Source organism: Carettochelys insculpta, chromosome 17 (assembly GCF_033958435.1).
Source record: "Carettochelys insculpta isolate YL-2023 chromosome 17, ASM3395843v1, whole genome shotgun sequence".
Classification (NCBI taxonomy): domain Eukaryota; kingdom Metazoa; phylum Chordata; order Testudines; family Carettochelyidae; genus Carettochelys; species Carettochelys insculpta.
Genome location: NC_134153.1, coordinates 26,851,171 through 26,876,470, shown reverse-complemented (window position 1 = coordinate 26,876,470; position 25,300 = coordinate 26,851,171). Strand labels below are relative to the sequence as shown.

The 25,300-nt window shown below is 42.6% G+C and overlaps 1 protein-coding gene across 1 annotated transcript in view; it reads left to right on the top strand.

Annotated features, from left to right (window-relative positions):
- Window positions 1-25,300, top strand: part of PTPRT (protein tyrosine phosphatase receptor type T) — a 700,719-nt gene that overhangs the window by 507,237 nt on the left and 168,182 nt on the right. Inside the window, exons 10-11 of the mRNA XM_075011494.1 lie at window positions 17,067-17,268; window positions 20,042-20,144. Of these exons, the coding sequence (XP_074867595.1) occupies window positions 17,067-17,268; window positions 20,042-20,144 (305 nt within the window). The remainder of the gene's footprint in view (window positions 1-17,066; window positions 17,269-20,041; window positions 20,145-25,300) is intronic.

Sequence of the window (25,300 nt, the reverse complement as noted above, 5' to 3'; positions counted from 1 at the left end):
GAATAGCTATAACCTGTATTGTATAACCTTCTGCATTAGGTTCTGTTTCTGCTGTATCTTCCTACATAGTTCCTCATTGATGACCTTCTGCATCCATCCTATTATCAGGATCTTTCTATAACAACTCCTCTCAAACACCAATATAATTCTCTTCAAATCTTTATCATCCATGTGTCACATATATACAACATGCTGCTGAATACACACATTCTCGAGATGCTTACCTTTGTTCCTAAGCTAATCGCTTTGCTGTTCCAGATCTTATCCATTGCCTGCAAACTTGCTCTTGCTTTTGCTATTCTAGTCGCAATTTCCTTCTTACAATCTCGCTCATACATCACGTTGCTCCCCAGATACGTGAAATTCTCTACGTTCTCTAGTTCGATCCAGTCTTCACAGATATTCCTCCCTATTTCCTTGTCTGCAAATGCCATTGTCTTCATTTTATCGATGTGCATAATCAGTTTGTACCACTTCCCTTCCTCATTTAATGCCTGCACTATTCTTGCTCACTTCTCTTCCCCTTCCTCGATGATAACCGTATCATCCATGAACCTCAAGCTGATAGTTCTAATCCCAGGCACCGATATCCTTTCTACCTCTTCTATGATCTTATCCATCACTATATCTAGGTGCCTGATGAAGATACTCGGTGATATTGGACCTCCTTGGCCGTGTCTACACTAACCCCAAACTTTGAAATGGCCACGCAAATGGCCATTTCGAAGTTTACTAATGAAGCCCTGAAATGCATATTCAGCGCTTCATTAGCATGCGGGCGGCCGCGGCACTTCGAAATTGACGCGCCTCGCCACCGCGTGGCTCGTCCCGACGGGGCTCCTTTTCGAAAGGATCCCGCCTACTTTGAAGTCCCCTTATTCCCATGAGCTGATGGGAATAAGGAGACTTCGAAGTAGGCGGGGTCCTTTCGAAAAGGAGCCCCATTGGGACGAGCCGCGCGGCAGCGAGGCGCGTCAATTTTGAAGTGCTGCGGCCGCCCGCATGCTAATGAAGCGCTGAATATGCATTTCAGCGCTTCATTAGTAAACTTTGAAATGGCCATTTGTGTGGCCATTTCGAAGTTTGGGGCTAGTGTAGACGTAGCCCCTGTCTCATACCTCTACTCGTTCTATACCAACTTCCCAACTCTCCACACATTCTCACTGCTGCCTCCACGTTGTCGTTCATAACCTTCAACAGCCACATCAGTCTGTTATCCACTCTGTAAGATGCAACTCTGCATGGAACTGGCATGGAACCCCTAGAGGCTCCATGGCAGAGTTTTTGTATGGCTGATCTAAAACATTCCCCCTACCCCCACCCCTTCTTGTTGTGTCCTATAGAGAACCTCTGGTACCAAAACAGGAGTATTCTTATTCAAATTAAAATCATGTGAGCAGCTAAATAATAATCGTGGCTTCAACCGTGTCTCCTTTCACATAGCTACTCAGGAAAATGAGGTCCAGCTTTCTATAAATACCCATATGTGAGGCAGCTCTTAACCACTAAATCCTCAGAAGAAATTTACATTTTGAGATTTATTTTCCTCACTCCCCAATATCTAGTCACCAAGACTGAGCATTTCTCTGCTGGAACATAGCAAAAACAAACCTAGCTTCCTTGCTGGAGAGGCAGTTTGGGAAGAATCATTTGCTATTACTTAGAATATTAAAAGGTTTGTTTGTTTTTCTTTTTGTTGTTTTTTTTTTTTTAAACTGTGACATAAGAAGGAAGTTCTTCCCCTCCTGTTTAGGGCAAGGGTGTGCTTGCGGGGGTTTTGTTTTGTTTGTCTTCCCTTGACTCGCTTTAAGCCGAATTTGAACAGATCAGCTTGCAGCAGTTTGCAAACTCTGTGCAACCAGCAAGCCTATACTTCAGTGAATTATCCTGAGATATAAGGGAAGTACGTAGATATAAATTTTAAAAAATTGAAAAATGGGCTTGGGAAATGACAGTCTGTTTCAATCCTTCATTTGCTCTCAATAGCTTCTTTTCAATCTTTTTGATGACAAGGAGAACCCAAGTGTGGAACAGCTTAATGCTATAACTTGAGAGGCAGCTGTACAAACAGCAAACGGAGTCATTGTTCTGAACAGGCAGTGCCAGGAAATGATCACAGTTGACCATTCCATCATCCTAGGACAAACTGAATCAGAATGTAATTGTATGTGATGTGTTTGTATTCGTTCAACCAGCCAGATTAATTGACAATTAGGAAAATATGCCTAATCTTACAAATTCCAATCATGGATGCTAGAGATGCCAATGTTTCATCATCAGCCTGTGCCTCTGGGAGGGGAAACCCCATTTATCTGAAAGAAATCAAAGCAGGACAAAAACTTAGTATGTAAATGAGGCATTGAATAACGGACATTGCCATTGTAGGCAGTAAATGATCCAAAGGATGGAGTTCTGGACTGAGTCACTAAACTTGGGCTTTATTTCTAGCCCTGCCATGGACTTGCTATATGAATTTTGAATGGAGTTTGCCTTTTTACATCAGTTTCCCCGGGTGCAAAATAGGAACAGTGGCACTTAAGAAGTCCTTTGTCTCCAGAAGAAATATGCATATGGCCCTGATTCTGACATCTGTCCCTGTTGAGCAAAGTACTTAATTATGAGCTTATAAACTCTTGGCTTCAATGGGACTAACATATGTATGTTTCGGTGCTTTGCTGGATAGCAATGCAGTTGAATGTGTGCTTAAATGCTGTGTTAAGTTAGGCTCTTGTGCTGATTAACTTTATTGCTAGCAGGGGAAGTTGTGATGTGTTTAATCAGATGAGGTATGACCAAACGCCACACAATTTGTTCATTAAAGTTCTTCTCTGTAGCACTTTTTAGAGGTAAATAAAGGATTAACCAAAGACCTGAGAGGGATAATTGTGTTCTTCCTATTGAAAACTAATTGTAGTTATAATCTGTATGTGATATTCTGGCTGTGGAAGAACGAACTTTTTATGTGGTCTTACCATGCTAGGCTTGGTTCTGTAAGGTACTGTGTGGGGACGAAGGTGCACTGTACCATGCAGAGCCGTGATGTCAAACAAATGCCACTTTCTGCTTTGTGAGGGGACTTCAGAGATGGGCAGAGGGATCCTGTGTCATTTGTAAGCCAGTTTGTAAAGTTCCCTGGGATCCCTCTAGGGGTGAGAAATTCTTCCTACTGCGTATCATTTCCTTTTCTTACACCACATTTGTCAGTCTCAGGGACCATGGGTGGGGCATAGGGTTTGCGTTACCTGACCATTCTGGGACATAACCTGTTTCAGTACAAACAAGATAAACTCTAGCAAACGGGGCCAATGTTTTAATCCATTTTATGAGATACTATTGTGTGCTGACGGACTGTGATTTTGTCAGTCATCACAGTAACATGGAACATCTACAGGGGTGCCTGCCCAGTGGCAGTTGCTGGAGTGGTGCTGCCTACTGTGATCAGCCATTAGGAGAATGTGTCCAGAAACTATGGGGGAGCGGAGGCAGGAGGTCTCTACCCACTTTAGAAAGGTACAGTCTGTGTTTCAGCCACCCATTGTTGCAGAGGACGGGGAGGAGAGGGGCTCTGTTCCATTGCTTCTGGTGCCACTAGCGTTGCTCATGGACCGCAAACGGAAGGAGAAGGTCTCCCCATATTGTTGACCCCTGTAAAGGAGGTCAGCATATAACTTGGAATGAAAGCGAAGTAAGTGAAGACTTGTCTACGTGAACATTGAGTGCATGGCAGACTGGGGTGCGAGCCTGCTCTGCAGTTGCCTTCTGGGGACTGTGTGCACGCTGCTGACAGCGGTGACCAGTTTGTTTGTATGCTTTGAGCCCGAGTTTTTTGCAGTGGGACTAGATCAGTGGTTCTGAGCCCCTAGCCCAATCAGCACGCTGCGGAGGCCCATGTGATATCTTCAGGCCCATACAGCTAGTATATATGTTACAGTATGTGGAGGCCGCCCACCTAACAATTACAGAGCAGCATAGATGGCCAATGGGGGCACATAGGTTGAGAATGACTGAACTCTAGATCAAAGCCCCAAGTTAAAAGTCAATGCATGTAAGCAGGGTTCACATGGACAGTTAGAGCACTTCCTGCCTTGCTGTGGACTAGGTGTCCAGGCAGACTTGTATTCAATGTTATTTACCCTAAATCTACTTGATTTTTTCTCTATGTATTGCTTTAATCTCCGAAGGGTTTAATAGTCTCCGCTATGGTATTTCACCAAGAAAATGAAGCATGGAGAAAAGTCATAAGTGAGAATCTGTCTAGAACAGATGGGTGGGCTTTTGTTCCTTAATTCAGTGTCAGACTGATGAAGGATGTTGGTGACAGAAGGCTTTCTTTTTGTCCAGAGGACAGGTACTACACAGGCATTGCTAGGCAAACTGTTGCCATTGCACCGTTCTTGTGTCTTGTTCTCAGCCGCAAGGGGAGTGTCACTAGGGAAGGAAGGGTAAGTCAGACTTCGGGGACTCGTCCTGTCTCCTGAAATCAGCTGAGGACCAGCTAGTAATAATTGTGCTGGTGACCTTTGGGATGTGGATACTGGTGGATTTGGAACTAATTTACAGCTCCTGAGGTGTGTTCAGGTTTATCCACCACCTTGTGACAGCATCCCTGCCAAGCCTTCTGAAGCTGAGGCTCCAGCCTGTGAAAAAAAAAGGCAAGGCAGTCTTTTGGGAAATAAGTTGCCCTTTTGGGTAGTTTGCCATGAAACTTGAAACGTATTTTGTTCTTGGGAATGTTTTCAGTGTTGCAAACTCAGCTTAGGTTCTCGAAAAGCCGTGCTAAGGCTCTGGAGCCTGAAGTGTGCGTTTTTTTTTAGGGTTCTGCAGTCACATACATAGATTCCCAGGTTCATCTAGCGCTTTCTAACTGGGTTTGGTTGGAATAAAGGGTTAAGTGAAAAGGGGTTGGCTGAAAAGGGGTAAACTAGGAAGGGGTTACCTAAAAGGGGGTGAACTAGGAAGGGGTCCCAGTAGTGGATCTGCCTGCAGCCCACCTGTCAGTACTGACATACAAACACACAACACTCTGTCCTGTAGAACACGGAGGTTCAGCGGGGCTCCCTTCCCGGCTGAGGCAGATTGCTTTCAGAACTTCCCAGTCATTGGGCCGGAGCCTTTTCGGGGATCCTGGGGCATCTTTGCCTCAGCCTTACACATGGCCCTTACAAGCTCATAAACTAAAACATAAACACACCACAATACACAGTTCAGAGTACCTTTCACTTTAACCACTGGTCAGGGTACTGGGTAAAAGTATAAATATGGATGACAAACAAATAATAAGACATAGACAGATTTAACACAAGCAACAGTTTTTACTTATGCAACTGAGCAGGTACAAAGGTAAAACAATAAACTGTTGCATTATGTTGCTAGAGCTATACTTATACAGGTTTCTTCATGGTACCGATAGATATTCGCGCACTACTCTATCTATCTTGTGAGCAGGTGGGGAGGGGGGGCGTAGGGTGCTCAGTCCTCAGCACAAGTGACACTCGGCTTCTCCAGGCTTTGGGAGTCCCCCCCATGGGTATTGCTGTCATACCCCTTTATAGGATTTATGTCACTACATCCTGGGGTGATGTGTGCCTATACACCAATCATTTTACAACACATTTCGCTTTTTTCCTTGTATGGGATATACTAGGAGAAAGGTATTTTAGCACATTTCACTTGATCCCTTATTTGGGATGTAGAATGGGGAGGGCTCTCCAGCCTTAGCTTAATTACTATATTCATTGTGTCATGTGTTACTAACCACTCCTGCTTCTCCAAGCTCCATGTTTATCACATGCGGTCAAAAAGGCCCCCCTACTTCCCTTTTTCCTTGTCTCTTAAGACACTTCCCAATTTTCTTTAGCTGAGGTTAAAAATAGAGAGCCTGAGCTATGCACATGAGGCCAGTCATGCTGATATAGCCTAACTGGCATTTGACAGAGCCTTGTACGGGAACCAGTCTGGTTCATATGTCATTGTTATCTCTATGGCAAAATATGTGAATTTATCAGGTTTGATTGGGGAACAAGTTGAAGCTCTGAAGTTCTGCCTGCTTTCCATACTTGGGTTTATGCGTTTGTTGGAACTTAAACCTTGAGTGGAAAAGGAATGAGCAGAGAAATTGAATTCAGGGAAATTCCCCACAAAGCACCATGAACTGAAGCCACACAGTTTCACTCAGCTGCAGAAGAGTCACTCACATGGTTAAACAATGCCACATGTTATAGTCTGCCCAGGAAATGCTGCCTTCCCAGTGAGGAGGCACGTCTAACTTCATGCATAGTAAATGAGCTCTATTTTATCAGTTTCACATTCATGGGTTTTTCTTTCAGGCATCCAAAACTCAATATATTTCTATTTACTTGTGTGGGAGATGTCATGTAGGGTTTGGTTTATAGGGTTTATTACAGCACAGAGTGAAATATGTGAAGCAAGATTAGAAATAAATAGTCTTCTTGTTAGTCTGAGGTCTTCTCACTTAAGAGGTTCTGAAGAGTTGGCAAGATACTGGATGAGGTCTGGTTTTGTTTATCCAGTCCCTGTGCAGCATAATACATAAAGACCCATTCAGTTTGCCTTCAGTAATGTCCACATCTGTGTTCCTGTGACATATACATCCCAGGCTTAGGCTGTGATTAGCTTCCTGCTCACCTGCTTCTAAGCCTTTGTGGAGTAGGAAGCCACAGAGAGGCACTGAAGCATATAGCCTAGGAAAGGAATAGGGGAGATTATTGATGGTTGTAGTTTGTGGACAGTGGTGTCGGGTAGGATCACAAGTTTTAAAGGGAAGGAGTGCTCTTCTTGGCAGCTTATAGGCCCCTGAAATTTGAGGGCCTTATACACCTTCATCATTTGTGTAGGACTAAGGCCACCAATTATCCTTCTGGCTAGATGGAGTTTATTACAACAATGAAAGAGCTGCACCTGCAGTTGGAAGCAACAGCGTGGTTGATAACCAGCATCTGGTTGGCAAGGTGTTGCAGTAAGGGACAGCTTTATTTTAAAAATCACAGAGAAGCTGCGTCTGATGTGCAGTTCACTTTGGGTGTGATTACAGGGTGGTTTTAAATTGGATCAAAATTTAAGAACACTGGCATTACCTTTGCTCAGAATTGAATTAGTTTGATCTGTTGTTGATGTGGACACAGTTGCTTCCAATTCTTTTCCCACAGAGCTTGCAGGTTGACCTGTTGGTGGCCTGTTCACCTGCCCTCTCAGACCTAATTTTGATTTCCAGCTATGACCCATCCCTTTTCAAAGCTGGCAGAGAGCCAGATTTTGACTGCTTGATTCTGGATCTTGGCGTGTTACCATTCTTGCAATACAATCATTTGCACCGATGCTTGGAGCAATGCTGAGACCCCAGGTCTCATCACTCTGTGGAAAGGAGCATGGGTTTAGTAAGCTTCCATGGCCCCCAGCTGAAATAAAGGCTTCTCTGTGTACATTGCAAAGCAGATGAATGCAAGATATTGTGACCAGAAATCCATCCAGTGCATGATAAAGAGCAAGGAGCTCAGGAGAGAGTACATTGAAATGAGACCAAAGGAGGTACTCTGGAAGGCGAGGTGTGATCTGTCCACTTTTTGAGGAACTGGACAGAATTCTACACAATTATAGTATACTCCAGCCCAGACTCCAGTCAGAGCCTACACACAATGAAGCAAAGTACCCTGGGATGATCTCCCTCCCCAAGCATTCTGTGCCCTCTGTTCAAAGAAACTGTTGCAGTGTGTTCACACAATGTGAATCGCAGACTGAATAGGTGTTCCATGGGCATCCTTTGGGTGTGAATTGTGTACTGTAAATTACTGATGTGTATCAAAATGCTTGGGATTAACACCCCACTCCCTTGAAGACACACCCTTCATATCATGTCATTTCTTTGGCTTCGTTTTCATGATGGACTATTCCTGCTGCCATCAAGTAATGGCAAGCTACCTACAGGTTTCTCTGTGTGTTGGAGGTATCCTGTTTCCAAGGGGCACTGTGGAGATGGAACCTGCCTTCAGTGCTGAGAGGAGTGTGTGAATCTGAGAGCTAACAAAGAGTTCCAACTGAATTAAAAGGTTATCTTCTTCCTGTCTGAGGATGGTGAAAGAGCCACCATCTGTGACAGTGATATGGGGATCCTTATTCCCTATGCTTCTGCCTCTGGGCGTCCATCACCACATCTATCCCACCCATGCCTCTGCACGTACAAGGATGTGACCAAAAACAAAAATGTATAAATAAGCCTTTTTTCAGGGTCTTAGTTCACAAGGGAGCAGTGTTTTCAAAAACTGTCTGTAAAGTAGTTTATTTTCCCTCAGCTCAGCAAAGTGAAAGGCAGTCCCTGGAGTCCTGGTTCAGATCCTGGCAAGGTCATGAATAGTAGCCATCCTATTCCCAACTTCTCAAATGTCCATGTCACAAGATGACATCACTCTTGGGGCATTAATAAAAAATTTCTACATGCAAAGATGAAAGGTGTTCTCAAAAGTCAGTATTATTTTAGTGGAGAACAGAAAGGTTAGCTGAGCTATATATATATAAACAAGCACATACAACTTCACAGGGGCATGGGGCATAGTTAGACGATTTACATGGTTCAAATGTGTGAAAGCTTTTCAGAAATTGTTACACCAAATGCCAATTACAGAGCAGAACAATTTTAAAATTGTACTGTGCCTCTACACAGCACTGTCTTATTGAAAGTGATTATATTTAACAGCTCTGCAAATCTGTTTGAATTTCTGTGTTCAGGAACTGCACGTCAGTAGGTGGAGAAAAGCTTAAGATCCTAACATTTGATATTTAATATATTGAGAGAGAACATATGCCTTGTACAGTTCTGTTTTCTGGATTTGTTTGAGGTTATTTAACAAAGGGATTGAAATACCATTAGTGATTTTCATTAGCACTGGCAATTTTTGTAATGGATAAATAAGCAGAATTAGTGACTGGGTAGCTAGATTTTCATGACAGTTTTGAAGATTTTGTTTGAAAAAATTTGCTGTATCTCGGTTTTCAGATAAATTTACTAGGTGAAATCCTTAAAGCTCATTTTTACAAACAGGATAATAATTTATATTTTTTTCTTTATTTATGAATGTTGTAGTCCAATGTATTAATCAGCATTGTTGATTTGAACCAAATTACTTATTTGCTCTGGTAGTAGGCATCCTTCAGTCTGCATAGACTATGGATCGTGCCCTTTAAATTTCAATTGAGGACTTCATTTACAGCGTTGATTGTGACTATGAAGACCCACATGAGAGTGACAGTCCTTGCTGCATCTCTTGCAGATGTAGTGGGTGTCTGGCAAGTCCTTATTGTGCTTTCTGTGCGCTCGCTTCTCCTCTGCTAGCTGTCTGATCTTCATCTCGCCCTTCTGAAGGCCCTTGTGTAACCCCTGCCTCCATCTTCTGCGGTCGTCTGCTAGTTCTTCCCAGTTGTCCAGCTCGATGTCTGTCTCTCTGAGGTCTCTCTTGCAGACATCTTTGTAGCGCAACTGGGGGCGTCTGGGAGGTCTTTTGCCAGAGGCTAGCTCGCCATACAGGATGTCTTTTGGAATCCTTCCATCGCTCATCCTGTGGACGTGGCCAAGCCAGCAAAGTTGACACTGCCTGAGGAGGGTGTGCGTAGTTGGGATTCCAGCTTGCTCGAGGATGGCGGTGTTGGTCACTCTGTCCTTCCATGATATTCCAAGGATGCGCCTGAGGCAGTGCAAGTGGAAGACATTCAGCCTCTTTTCCTGGTGGGCATACAGGGTCCAAGTCTCGCTGCCATAAAGGAGGGTGCTGAGGATGCAGTCTCTGTAGACTTGCATTTTGGTGTGAGTGAGAAAAAATTATTTGCTCTATTACTATTATTTATGTATACAGTCCAAACAAGAACCAGTCCAAGATGCTCAAAGCATGATGTTGATCATAGAATCATAGGACTGAAAGGGACCTCAGAAGGTCATCTAGTCCAGTTCCCTGTACTCCTGGCAGGGCCAAGTGTTATCTAGACTATGCCTGACAGATGTTTCTCTGGCAATTGCAATAGCCACTCTGTGTATATTACTTGTTGATATCAACCATTATTTTCAGTGCAAGTAATATGTGCCACCCATGAGCAGCTGTGAGCTATCTTGCTGAGTTTGTGAAACACATTTCAAATCTACCTTTGTATGAGAGTGTCTGTTAAGTCCTTGCAGGCCATGTCTCGATGGGTATGTCTGCACTGAGAAGTAACCCTAGGCTTAGCAGACCGTGGGTCATTAACCTAGATTTTGAGCATCTTTCCTCATTTGTAACCACAGATTAAAACTGGGTGCTCCAGTATTTATACTGCACAGTGTGGGCCCAAGTCCAACCACCTATATTACAGGCTCTTCCAAAATGTTGTCAGTCTAGCCCTTTGTTCATAGGTCAGTGTGAAGAAAAATGGACCTTCTGCCAATCTTGAATGTCCAGCGGGCAAAGAAAGTTGGCTTGTGTGATTGTGATATACAGATGAATTTTCTTAATCTGGGTGTCTGTAAATCAGGAACACCCATGATTTGAATTGCAGACCACTGTACTGTACAGGTAGTGGTTTTCTGCTTAATTACCTACATGTAATAATAAAAGCAAAATAACAGTTTAAATACAATGCATTAAGGATTTATTTTACAACCTGTTATTTTTATACAGTACTCTATAATGGTTTGTACATACACAAGTTTTAGTAATCAACTTTATTTAGCCCTCTTTATGGTGAACAACCATGGTCTGGAAAATTTCCCAAGGTTGCTGGATTAAAGAGGTTCAAGTGTATTTTTGGCAGATTACCAGAGCACAGATTGGGTGGGGTCACATCTCTACTGCAGAGCAATTGGGTCATAACTTGACTTTGGCTTGTACCTTTTATCTCTGGGGCATCCTTGGTTCTGATCCCCACATAGTGAGATTTGTATATATACAGATGGGTGGGGGAGTTGAACCTGATCTCACATTGCAGTGTAGAAATACACAATGTGTGTTCCAAGCTTTGAATGGATCCAGGACGTAGGGCTAAGGTTCTCAGATAAAAGGAAGATTGTGGAGAATAATGCAAAATAGCATCTAATTACATTGTGCTACATAGAGAAAAAGCTTGAACTTTAATTGAAAGCTTACAGATTTAGAGAGAAAGCATGCAACTCTTGGGGTCACCAATGGTGAAGTGGGATTACCAGCAAGCATTAAATGTTTCCATCATAAGTCAGCAAATTGTGTTTTAAAGTTAGGAATAATAATACTCACTGCTTCTGTAGCACTTAATGTGTGAAGGATGGTGCAAACATTAACTAATCTTCATAAAAACTGTGTGTGGTAAGTGGAATAAAAGTGAAAATGCTTTAGATTCTAACATGCTTTTGTGTAGCATATTGGGTAAGAATCTTACTGCATGCTTCTTTCAGCAAGATCTCTTTCCAAAAACAAAGGCTTGATTTCTGTGTCATCTTGTGGGGAGGGTTCTCTGCCCCTTTCTTTATATTCCAGTGAAGCACTGAAATAGATTCTTCTGAATATTCAACACCCCTATTCCCCCTGAAATAAAGTTAATTCAAGCATGAAGAATGGAACGTGGAGCCTTGTGGAAGTCCTCCGGTGCTTTCTTCCCCCTGATTCCCTGGTCAGGGCTGTAGTGTAAATTGATCTGTTCATGACCTCTCTGATGGAAACGAATGGCCTCTTGACATAAGATGGCCAGTTGACTGATAGCCAACACCTGCAGTGAGGTGCTTTTCCCTTTGTCTGGAAAAAAATGTTTTACCCACTTTTTTACTCCAGTCTTGTCTTGAACATTTTAGTCCAACCTTTCCTTCACATTTGTATGTGTCCTTTGGGTATTTATTCAGCGTGAATATTAACAAGAACAAGAATATTAATGATCAGTGTGGTGTTAGTTTTCCAAGGATACCTTATATGACATATATCAGATATAGTTCATCTGAAATTCTCTACCAGCTATCATGAAATCTCCTCCCTTCTGGCACTGGGACACACTTAGCTCACGTATGTTGTGCACAAGGTTGCCATAACCTCAGTTCAACATAGCTTTAACACGCCTTTGTGCATGCCCATGATAAATAGTTTTGACTCGTCAGTTGAGTACTTGACTCCATTCCTCACATTGGCTATGTTTACACTGCAGAGCTATCTGTACTCCACGTCTATGACATGCACTTGTATTTCAAACTATTTTTCAAAATACCAGGTATGCTATCTTAGCATCTGCATACAGCTCTTTGCAGGAGGAGTATGTGATGCCTCAAAATAGCACAGGATTTCAACATTTGTCTGGTGCCAAAATAGCCTATTTTGAAATTAACTTAAAATACGATACACAATTGGTGTAGTGGAAATTGTGTATCTTATTTTGAGTTAAGAGTGCAGTGTAAACGTAGCCATTGTGGTGGGAATGTGACTGGTACTTATCTGTGTGGCTTCTTTTAGTCCATCTAATTTATTACCTTCTGATTGCTACACTTCTAAACTATTAGTGTTGCTTCAATTTATTAACCTACTTTGAAAGGGAATCCAAGAATTATTTAGGTTTAATTTGTATGTTGCCCTTGGCTGCACTATCTGTTAGTCAAATTGAAGGCAATTGTGGTTAGAACCACAGCGTCCAGGGCCATGGACTTCTTTGCTCCAGACCACAGCAGCAGAGTCACTCCACAGACCACAACTTCCACCACAACCCTCTGATGTTCTCTTGTTGCAGTGAGGAAGGAAATCACAGCTGTTAATTGTTCAGAGGATATGGAGACCCTGCATAGATTCCCTGTGTAGTAACCTCTCCCCACATATGTGCTGTGCACAGAGTAAGTTCAGCTGCTTCTGATCTTTCCTTATTTGCAGAGAACCAAGGGGAGATGGATTTGACCCACAGTTGTTAGAGATGGAACAGAGATATCCAGACCATCCCCAGGATTGTTGCCTGGTGTGTGATCACCAATTGTATGTCAGTTTCTCTGTAATGATTCATGGGAGTGATGACCTCCGCTTCCCTTAAGAAATCACCCCCTAGTCTAACTCAGTAGTCCCTTAACTTTTGGTCTTGCGTGCGCCCCCATTATCCATACAGTTCACTCAACTGAGTAACTTCACCAGAAAGTGGATCTGGGGGCTGAACTCATGACAGGAGACTTAGGGTTGGAGAGGGAATGAGGCAGAGTTGGAGTAAAGGAGGAGGCCGGAGGGGTGCTGCATCTGCAACCAGAGTGGGGCTGTGTGATGCTCCCTCCTGCCTGCCCCTTGTGGGGACTGGCCCAGACCCTGCCACATGCTCCCTCAAAAGTTCCTTTGCGCCCTCCCTGTGGTGGAGGGGATGCCTCTTGTCTAATGGGTCATGCTGTGAGACAGTTTTCTTATTCAGACGTACTTTTTCCATTTCTTGATTCCATGTGATTATTCCCAGTATGGTGCCTCCAACTTACCTGAGCTTCAGAGAAAGATAGGCACACTTCAGTTACTGCTTACTGTCTTTGTTGAATCTGGTTGCATTTGGTAGGGTTGGATGCGTGTGATTTTACAAGGCCTGTCTCCTGTGTCGGTCTGCCTTGGCATGGTCTAAACTCCAGGAACCCCGCTTCTGCTCTACCAGTGGCAGGACAAACAGGCTAGATTCAGCATGGAAATAAACGTTATTTGTTGCTTGCCTGGCAAGGGGATTCCTAGGAGAAAAAGGGGTAAGAGGACATAGTCCAGGGTGGCCAACACGTGTCCTGTGGGCCAGAATCCCACCTGCCAACCCTTTTTATCCAGCCTGCAAAGCCTTTTCCTGCAGCAGTGGCACCATATTATGCAAGCTGGCCAAAGTGAGTGTGGGGCACAGGGTGTAGTCAGGCTGGGGCAGAGGTCAGCAACCTGTGGCTCTGGAGCTGCAGGCAGCTTTTCAAGGAGTTACTGGCGGCTCTCTGCCCCTGGCATGGCTGAGCTAATTGAACTAAATGTAATTGGTTTAATGGCCAGAAGGGCAGTGGGAGGGATCTGGATGCTAAACCACTTAAATTTAGTTCCATTATTTCAGAACAGCAGGGCAGGGGAAGTGAGCAGGAGAGCTGAGGGAAGGGTGGACAAATCTACCCCTGCTGGAGCCACGAGGACCCACTGTGTGTGGGGGGGCGGAAGTGGCAGCCGCAGAGGAGCAGCAGCAGTGTGCAGAGCTCATCGCCTGAGGCAGGTTAAGACTGTGGCGGGGAGGTTTGCGGCTAAGAGGGCTTAAACCTGGGGGTGAGGGTGCTGGTTTAGAGCTGAGAGGGGTTAAACCTGGGGATGGGGGGCAGGTTTGGGACTTAGAGGGGTTACGCCTGGGAATGGTGGTGCATGGTTTGGGGGCTATTGTGTGTTTTGCCACATGGCCCCCGATGCCAAAAGGTTGGCCGCCTCTGGTTTAAACCTAACCCAACTGACAACAGGTAGGCAGATATTGAGCCATATCTACTGATGCTGTTATTTTTAATTATCAAACAAATAATGCTACCCACAAGTTGTGCCACACCCCACCTAAGATGAAACATATTTGCATTACTTTTACTCTATATTCCCTCTCTCTCAGTTTCCAGTTTGTTGCAGGTGTGTATTAGTTCTTTGCTATGTTTGTACAGTGCCTAGCACAATGTATCCTTTATCCTTGGAGACCTGTAGAGCCTATAGTAATATCAAGAATTATCCCCACTGCACCCCAAAATCCACACCTCTGAGAAGCTCCAGGTACTGATCCAGATCAAAACTGTTGTTGGTAGGGGTTCTCTCCCCAGTTTACCCAGACTGCAGCCCAGAATCCGAAACAGACCCTCCCTCTTCTAACTCCCTACCAGAACTGTAGTGAATGTTGGATTTAGCACTGAATCAGGTTTCTGGCTTCTCAAGTTGAAATTCCTCTGTGCTTTGTATGTTTCCCATACAAGTCTTCTCTGCAGACTTGAATGAGCAGAATATGACTTGGAAAGTTCCATAATTTTTATCAAAAATATTGCTGAAATTTCATTTGCACTAAGCTTTTGATATTGTTTATTGTTCTGTTTATTTTTAAAAAGATGAATTATTGATGAGTAGCCTCTTTTATTAATCCACAGTTGATGGACAGCTGTAGTGTAAGATTCCTCCACTTCTCATCTGTAGTATCCCTGCTAATGTTATCAAAAGTCAATGCCATCTGATGGAAAGGCGATGGCTTGCGTGAATTGAATGGTTGCACTCAGTCAGTCTGTTAAGACCTTCACTGAGCCCACTAACTCAGTTCGCATAAAATAGTGGTTGACCAACATAGGTCATTGAAAATCATGACAATAAACCCGCAAGTTGCTTTATCCCAGTCCCAGTTTCCTGAACTCTGAACTCCTATCCAGCCCTGAAGGCCGTTCTAAAAGAGCCATTTCCATATTTTATTAGTATAAACATAGCACGTAGGTTCAAAGAGTTTGCTATTCTGTCCTGCTGGTGATTCAGAACTAACGCACTCAATGAATACATATCATTTTATTTTTTAAATTTGCCATGCCTGTAGCAGTGCCAGGGCTATGATTTTTCGCTCAGGACCTAAGAGTGTTTTACCTAAAGTTCTCTTCCTTTCCCTTTTCTAAGATGTTTTGATAAGGCAGCTGCATTTGTTCCCTCTGCTCTGGAAGCGAAGTTAAATAAAGTGTTCTGCTTCCAGTGTTTTGTATTTTTTAAATGACCTTTGTCCTGAGATCTGACTCTCTCTATCCAGCTGTTGGTAAGTAACAAAAATTTAAATTGCAGCGCATGCTTCCTAGGGCAAATAGTGAGTTTAAATTGAAAATACTGACAAGCTGATTTAATAGAGTTGCTTTTGAGCGTACCGTTTCCTCAGTTTTTGCTGTTCTGTATCATCATAGACCCTAGTTGAATTCACTTTTCTTCTGTGTAATCCAGCCTAGTCTTTGGATATCAGCTCTCTTTTGTGATCTGCCTCTGCCTATGTAAACGTGTCATCTGTTGCTCCTGCAGTAAGCAGCAGCCTCTGTCTGTTTTCCTGCCTCTTGTAAGATACTCCTTTTTTAACATGATATATAGTGGTTTTTTTCTTCAAAATGCAACATTTTCTTCCTTTCATGATACAAGGGACTTAGAATTTTCAAAGACTTCTTCTGGCGAATCCAGGAATTAGATTTTCATTAAGACCTTCATAAAAAATTGAAGACTTCCTATATTAACATACATTGATTTATTCATAGTGTTTCATTACAAATAAGAGAGGGTCCTGTATTATCAGGAAAGGTTAGGGGAGCAGTACAACACAGTATATTATATTGACAGCTCAGTTGAAACTGAACTGCCTTTGGATTGAATTTGAAACTTATAGAAGGAATTGTCTGGTAAATAAGTCATGAGTTTTACCTCCACTGTCTGTATAGCAACAGAGTTGCCATTGGTAGGAATAATGGAGCTCTCGGAGTTGGAAATCAGGGACAGCACTCATGCAAACCCCGAAAATCAAGGAAAAATCCAGAAAAAAAAATCAGTCTAAAACAGTCTCAAAATACAAGCAAAGAGAGGGGTAGTTTGTGTAATGACTTTTCAATTTTTTTAAATGTTCTTAAAAGAATAGTCTCTCTTGTTCAGGAATTATTTTTGGTTTGGGGCCTGATCCAAAGCTAAATCAAGTCAGCAGGACTTCCATTTACTTCAACTGGCTTTTGATCAGGCCGATACCCGGCAGGAAAAATACCGGATGGACAATTTGCCCATGAGTCTTCTCACATCAGAGGTGAAAAGCAGGAGGGAATTATGTCAGATATATTCATGAAAATCCTGCTGTCAATTTTAATACAGCTAAAGAAATTAAGAGTTTTCAAAATGAAAAAAAATGAGTTTTTAAAAATGAAAACCTGTTCATTCACTTCTTCAGTCATTTTGTGCCTGTTGGTAATAGCAGGAAAGAATCAGGCCCTCTATTAAGTCAAACCTTGGATGAAACATCATGCTTGGAACCCTAGCATCTGAGTAAAAACACTTTTCACAGAAGATAATGAAATCACATCTGTCTTTCTGCCTGACAATGCTGCTGTCAGTGCCGTCACCCTGACTGTACCTGTTCTTTATTTGCAGATTACATACAAGGCTGTTGGGTCCTTGGATCCCAGTGCTGACTTGTCCAGCCAGAGGGGAAAGATTTTCAAACTAAGGAATGAGACTCACCACCTCTTTGTAGGGTTATATCCAGGGACTACCTATTCGTTCACCATCAAAGCCAGCACAGTGAAAGGCTTCGGACCTCCCATCACAACACGGATCGCAACTAAAATTTCAGGTACGGCACTGGAAGGGAGAAGGGAAGAGGCCTGGCTTTGGTTTGTCCTTTATGGATCCAGGGTGAGCAAACTAATAAAGCAAGAAAAATTGACTTGGTGAGTATCTAAATTTATAGGATAAGATAAGTCCCGAAATGGTCAGGTTAGCTAAAGAATGCACATGCTCTTTAGTCTGTCTGTGTAAGGACCGGATGGAAATTTTGAAGAGAAGTCCAAATGATCACAAATGGTTCTACTGGGGTTCACAATGGAAGGAAGCAGACAGAATCACACATGTTCCAGTAGATAAGGAATGGAAGTGTGGACTCATAGAGGGGTTCACTCCTAGTTACTTACCTGTCCATCTGGAGCAAAGCAACATGGGTTGAGCACCCCCAGTCTAAGCCTGTTGTAAATACCTGATCGGTGCCTATAACTGCACTTTACTAGGTCAGTGTATTGAGGGCTTAAGCATTTTAAAGCAACTTTGGATCAACTGTGTAACTACCTTTTGTATTAATCAAGGAATGTATGGTTGTATCCCGTAATAAAAATGATGATGATGATTTTAGCACCATACAAACTCTGTGGGGCAAATTTTAAAAATAGAACCCCCCCAGCATACACATTTGATGGTGGTGAATATAATAGTTATAATAACTAATTTCTGATTTGTGGATGCAGTCAATGTGTTAGCTGATATACTTAGTTTTCCCAGCAACTGACTAAGTGCATATTTTGCTGGCTTGGTAGCTGTAGAAAGTGCTTTGAAAATATGGTCTTAGGTCTTCAGAACACCGAAGAATGTGATAATAGAGTTATCTAAGTACTATCAGAAGGAGAGAGCAACTGAGCGGTATGAGCAAGGAGAAGGGTTCCCCCCCTTAAATGAGACTGGAGAAAACATGGAGAGTCTGAGACAGGTATGTCCAGAAGGGCTGTTAAAGACCAGGAAGCTGCAGAGGAAAAGGCTCTTACACCTTCAAAGCAAGAGGTGGCTGTTGCTAGATGAGTTTCAGTGAAGGTTAAAGGAATTGGATGGGGAAGAACCAAGTGCTGTGTCAGACCTATGGTAAGATTTTACAATTAAAATGGCAGTATTGGAGCAATGGGTTATTCACCTGGTTCATTTGTTTCACATCTTTGAGAAAAGTGAATAATAGAAAACCTTTAGCTTTGCTTCATCATTTTACCCAGCAGAGGAAAGCTTAAGGCAAACCTCAAGTTTAGTGGGCAGATTTCTTGACACAATCATAGATAACTGCTGTAGTAGTCAATGAACAGCAGTGCACTTCCCTGTTTCCTTTTTACTTACAACTTTTGAAATGCACTGCCCATAAATCACTAAACATCAAAAAACATAATGAACCTTTCCTTCCATTAATTATCATCAGGATCTGAACCCTGGGGTTTCAGAACAAAAGCACAGATGTCTATTCTTGAGCTAAAGAACTAACTCAATTAGGTAATAGCAGCCACATAAACTGTTATCCTCTCTGTGGACCTAAAGGAGACATGGCACACTTGTCATGTAAGAGGGATACAATTGCACAATAAAGCGAGTACTTTTTCATCTACAATTCTGTTTGCCTTTATTTTGAGGTTCTGTGAATATTCAGAAATCAAGTTAAAGCAAGTCCTAGACTTAGCTGCATGTGAGCAGTCAGCTCTATTCCTCTTCACAGGCTTAGGAAACATCTGGTTCATAGTAGGTAGGCTCTGAGGGTTTCACAGAGGCAGTCACATAGTCACTAAAATTAAATCATTTCATTGTGTGGCCCTCCAGTGCTCTTGGCTTGAAAGCTCTCATCGTGCTTGTCATAAAATCAATGTCCAAGAACGCAGTGTTAAGGAAACAGGATTTTTGTTTGGGCTTTTGATAACTGGCCTGTTTCCACCTAATTAAATCATTCATTTCCACCATAAAATTACCACCATTTTGTAGATGGGAGGAAATTTAAAGACACAGAGAAATTGTGTGACTTGCCCAAGACCTCAAACTAAGTGGCAGGAATGTTAATAGAAATCAGGATATTCACAGTTTTCAGTTTCTTAAACAGCAGCAGCTTGTAAACAGAAACATAGGACCTCCCAGTGCAGTTATACCAGATCACTTTTCTGAGTCACAGCTGCACTGAGTGCAACTAGGCTATTCATACAGCATATTTTCTGCATGTAATTCTTCCACATTCTGTTTAGCAAAAGGCACTTGCACAGTCCCTAGATCTCTGCACCTTATGTGATTCATCAACTTCTGCTGCTTGTTCTCCACCTCAGTCCCAACAGTGTGTGTGGTATCCACACTTCTTCCACAGCACAAAGTGGTGCTGTCCAAAAAGGAGTTTGATTTCAAGGGTGGGGAAGGATAGCTTAGCGGTGTGAGCATTGACCTGCTAAACCCAAGGTGGTGAGCTCAATCCTTGAGGGGGCCATTTAGGGATCTGAGGCAAATAAATTTAAAAAAAAAAAAAGGGGGGGGGGGTGGTGCTTGATCCTTCCAAGAGGGCAAGGGACTGGACTCAGTGACCTCCTGAGGTCCTTTCCAGCTCTGTGAGATGTGTATCTCCATATATTATCATTAAGTAGGAAACCAAGAAGGGGAGATGAGTAGCTTAAAAACTAACTCATAAGAAAGCAGCTTTGAAAATTGCACCTTTAATGTTAGCAAAGTATTTCAACATACCAGATGAAAAATGCTACCCCAGCTACAGGAGTGGTTCGTGTTATTTTTCTATTGCTCCTGAAAACAAGAACTAGTGGATAATTCACATATTGATCTCTGTTCTGCCACAGCACCATCTATGCCTGAGTATGACACGGATTCCCCCTTGAATGAAACCGACACTACCATCACAGTCATGTTGAAGCCTGCTCAGTCCCGTGGAGCACCTGTCAGGTAAAAAGTTCCCTCTTCTCATGTCTCCCTGTTTTTTTTCTTTTATGCTCCAAGCCATGCCCATGCCTACCATTCATGTCTGTTCATGTGACTGTTATGGATGTATGGTCAATGAAAGGTAGCTGTGCTGTAAGCATACCTCTCAGGACCCTTTACAAACACACACACCTATTTGCGTTCTGAAGTTAACCTGAGGAACAAATCAGTGACACAGTGGTGTATCTTCTCCAGCTGCGTTTTCAAGATTGGAGCAACAATGTGTAGAATCGCATACTATTCAATTGTGTCCTTAGCAGCACCTCACCAAGGTTAGCAGGGCATCAGGCCTTCTACGGATACATTCTTACTAGTTATGGAGAAGGTCTTTCTTTTTCTGATTTTCAGACAGTGCTAGAAATACTCCAAGGGTCCTTCAAGCTTGTCTGTTTCCCAGTTCAGCATCTGGACCCAACTAGATACCACATTCCTACGTGTTATACTCTCGCCTGCTAGTCCAATCCACCAACTAAGAACACAGATTCTGACCCAGGAGCTGAGTGAGATCAGATCACCATTAGACTCAGCTTATACTCCTGGTCTGCTGTTTTAGGCAGATTGAGATTCCACTCACAAAGGTAATTGTGGGCAGAAGCCACATGCCTGCTCTTGTACTGGAGCTGTGACATTGCAGACCACATTTCCAGTGATCCTGGAGGAGGAAACTTGCTTTAGTCAGATGTACAGTGTTGGAATTCAGGGTGTGTGTGAGTTCTTTAAGTGGCCGGCATGCTGATGAAGGGTGTCAGAACAGGGGGCTACAATTTCCTACTTAGCCACAACTGACAGCAGACGGACAAGCTTGTCTAATCCCCCCACTGTGTCATGTCCTGGAGAAATTCCATTTATTTTACTCTCCATATCTGCTTAGCTCTTGCTAAGGTTGCCTAAGGTCTGAATTCATGCTGCTTCTCATAGTGGTGTTGTGATATTTGACCATGAAGAGCTGAGCTAACCTCACCAAAACACTTGTCTAATCAGCCCAATAGCCATTAGTTTTCCCTTCCTCTCGTAACTTTCTTTGGTCTAGACCTCCGACATGCATCTTTTTACACTATTGAAAATAGACCCGATCACTGATTGGACTGAGGGGATTTCGAAAGGTGTGGATCCTTTTGAAAAGGAGCCCCGTGTAGCCGCACTGAGCCACACGCTTTCGAAAGCAGTGCTTTCGAAGCACCGCGGCCAGAAGCATCCTAATGCTAATGAGACGCTGAATATTCAATTCAGCGCCTCATTAGTAATCTTCGAAATACGGCTATTTCGAAGGTTTGTGCCCATGTAGACACAGCCTTAGTGAAGTAGTTTTTCCTAATATCCAACCTAACCTCTCCCACTGTAACTTCAGACCATTGTTCCTTGTTCTGCCATCCTTCACTGTGGATAACATCCTTTCTGCATCCTCTTTAGAGCCCCCCTTCAGGAAGTCGAAGGCTGCTGTCAAATTGCCCCTCACTCTTCCCTTCTGAAAACTAAACTACACCAAATCCCTGAGCCTCTCCTCACAGGTCATGTGCTCCACTCCCCTAGTCATTTTCTTTGCCCTCTGCTGGACCCTCTCCAGTGCAGCCACATCCTTTATTTACTGAGGGGCCCAGAACTGGACACACTACTTCAGATCTGGCCTCACCAGTGCCAAATAGAGGGGAATAATAACTTTTCTGGATCTGCTGGAAATGCTCCTCCTAATACACCCCAATTTGTCATTAACCTTGTTGGCTACAAGGACACACCATTGAATCATATCTAGCTTCACAGCCACTGTAATCCACAGGTCCCTTTCTGCTGCACTGTTACTTAGCTAGTTGTCCCCAGCCTGTAACAATGCTTGGGCATCTTCTGCCCCAAGTGCAGGATTCTGCACTTGTCCTTGTTGAACCTCATCAGGTTTCTTTTGGTCCATTCCTCCTGTGGACCCTATCCCTATCCTCCCAGGTATCTAGCTTCCCCTAAAGTTCTGACTCTCCCTTTCATGCTTCAGACATGACAACAATTGAGATTCTTTTAACTGAATCCATTAGAAAGGTTCATGTGTTAGAGGAGAGCAGTACCTGTTCACAGTTTTGGTTTCTTTATTCAGGGGAGCTTTCTTATATTTCATTTTATCACCTGCTGCCTTAAGAGTGTTGCTATTTTGTCTTTTTATTGCAGTCTTGCAATTTTTCCTCAAAGCTTAATTTACTACATTTTACCATATTGGCTGAATGTCTTTTTTTTTCCCCTCCAGAAACTAAGTCCATTATGAACATTTTCCCATGGCATATCTATGAAGTTTCGGTGTGTTTTCTGTTACGTTGTAGTCTCTATTAAACATTCATTTGCAATGAGAAAAAAATTTACGTGCTACACTGAAGCAATAGACTTACCTGCTATAAGGACTCTCAATTTCTTGACTTTTAGGTAGATTTAACAAAAGTGGAATGGGGTTGAATCGCTGGAGAGAATTTTTAGCTTTGTATTAACTTCAGCAAGCATACAGCATGTGAATCTCTTTCATTGCTTAGCCATGTGCACCTCAGTATGTGTGTCCTCTATTTGAAAGTGTTTTCTTTGCAATAAAGAATTGGAACTTAAAAGCTACATCTACACGTGAACGCTACATCGAAGTAGCTTATTTCGATGAATAACGTCTACATGTCCTCCAGGGCTGGCCCAGTTCGATGAGGCCGCGGGGTGAATGCTGGCAGGCCCCCCACTGCACTCCCCCATCCTCCACAACACTCCCTGCCCCCACGCCAACACCACAGAGCACCCAAGAATCCTTTCCTTCCTACACCTGCAGCACATCACACTCCTGATGTTTGGAAGACTCCAGGCTTGCCCAAAGGTGCAGAGTTATGGGCTCACTTCTTCACCACCAGTCACTGAGGCAGTCTGATTGGGTCCTGGACTGAGCCATCAATCAACAGCTCCATCATTTATGATGCCACTGATGAATGGCTAAGCTACTCTTGAATTGGCAAATCTGATTACAGATGTCATGTTAAAATCTACCATCAGCTGATGTTGTATGCTCTCTTCAGATCCTATACTTTTCTTGTAACGTACTGCCTCCCCGAGTCACAATTGCTCCTGGAACTCTTATTCTCCACACCTGTGCTGACCCTGGATGGTCCTTAAAAACAAAACTACCTGGGTTCGCAAACAACTTCCCCTAAGTGGCAGTATTTCATAATGGTGCGTAAGGGGGTTCCACACAATTTCCTCTGATGATTCCAGTACTGACTGCTTCCTGGGCACAAGAATAGATGGCTCATTAATTGACCCAGTATGCCAGTTTCCATCGAGCCTTTTCTTTAAAGGCCTTTTTCTTTGGGTTTGCAGATATCTATTCAACATTTCTCTGTTGTGGAGGTATAAGTAGCAACTAGATAGTCATGGTTACAGATGTAATCATTCTTTTTATCATTGCCTATATGACTTTGAGAGGATGCCTGTTGATATGTAATTAAAATGAATGCATGCAGATGGTACAGCCACATAAATTACTTGTGTAAGTTAAGTCTGATCTGCCAGGTTATGTGTACATGGCAGGGTTATTTTGGGATACCTCGGTATCCCAAAATAGCTACTCTGCATCTTTGAAATGCTTCCATTATTATGAAATATTTTTCAAAATAGTGGGCATGCTATGTTGACATTCTTGTAGTCCTCATTGCAGGAGATCTAAGGGATGCCTTGAAATTGCACATTATTTTGACATTTGGTGCTGTTTAGACCGTGCCAAATAGCAAAATAGCCTATTTTGAAATAAACTCAAAATAAGATATGCAATTTGCATAGCACAATTTGCATATCTTATTTTGAGTTTAGAGTGCTGTGTAGACATAGCCCCAGAGTTTAACTGGTCTACAGACAATTCAGTGTAGCCTAAAGAATCACGCTTAGGTTATTTCAAACAAGGTTCAGTTTATGTCAGTTTCATTTAGAATTAAAGTAAACGAAATCTAAACTCACTTTCACTATTAAGGCATTGTTGCATCTTGTGTTGCTATATAATTTTCCTCATGATTAGTAGCACACAAGGTTGAAATTTTCAGTATTCACAATCTGTAATTAGCAGCAACAGAAACTAGGCGCTCTGATAACACAGAGATGAGGACAGTATAAAAACTTGAAAAAAATGTTTTTGAACAATTTGTTGGAATGGCAGTGATTGTGAAGTGCTTTTTTTTGCCCCAGAAGCACATGGCAGCAGGTATGACATGTTGAACCAATTGAGATCCAGGAGAATCCTTGGAATATGCTACCTGCAAATATCTCAGTGACCCAGAGTTTTAGGATTCTAGGAGAAGGTGATACACCATAAGTGCCAGTCTCCATGCCATGCTTCCCCTGGATGGAATTTTATTGGCATTATGGACATTCTATCTGAAAGGCATAAGAGGACAATGAGGAGACCCTCAGAGAAGGAAATGGGGATCATTAAGTCAGCTAAAAACAAAATTAATTTTTTTTCCTAATCTTTTTCAGGGGGGATTGATTTAAATCAAGGTGATTAAATCATCATGATTTAAATCACCAAGAAAAAAAGTCATTGATTTGAATCATGTCTCTCACTGTTACTTCTTCACATATTTCTGAAACAAAGATCTGATCACTTAAACAGTTCAATTTCCAACGCAGTATAGCATTTTTCAACATCGAAAAGGGTATACTTTGTAGATACCTTGTTTTTCATTAATTTAAGAGAAAGTGCATAATACATATTACCTGCGTCAAGCTGCAGAGGCAGCAGCCGTGCATTAGGCATGGTAAGAACTAAATCACAGACAGAGACACAATAGCACTTACATTTTAACAAGTGAAATCTTAAATGTTACATAAATGTTTCACGTTTCCAGTTGCAGTAGTCTCCTAAGTAGCTGTCTGACAGCCGAACATAAACTTTTTTTTTTAATTTTCAAATTTTATTAACTCTGGCAAGCAAGTCCTCAGAACGCTAAGTGTATGCTGTCCTTAAAACTTCTACAACTACCTCTCACTTCTCCACTCCCAGTGTCATTGCGATTAATAGACTGAAAGACAAATACAAGTTTTCCTGCCTTCTCAACTCCCAGTCGATTTCTTAGATTTGTGTGAGTAATACCAAATGATGAAAACGTTCTCTCTGTGGCTGC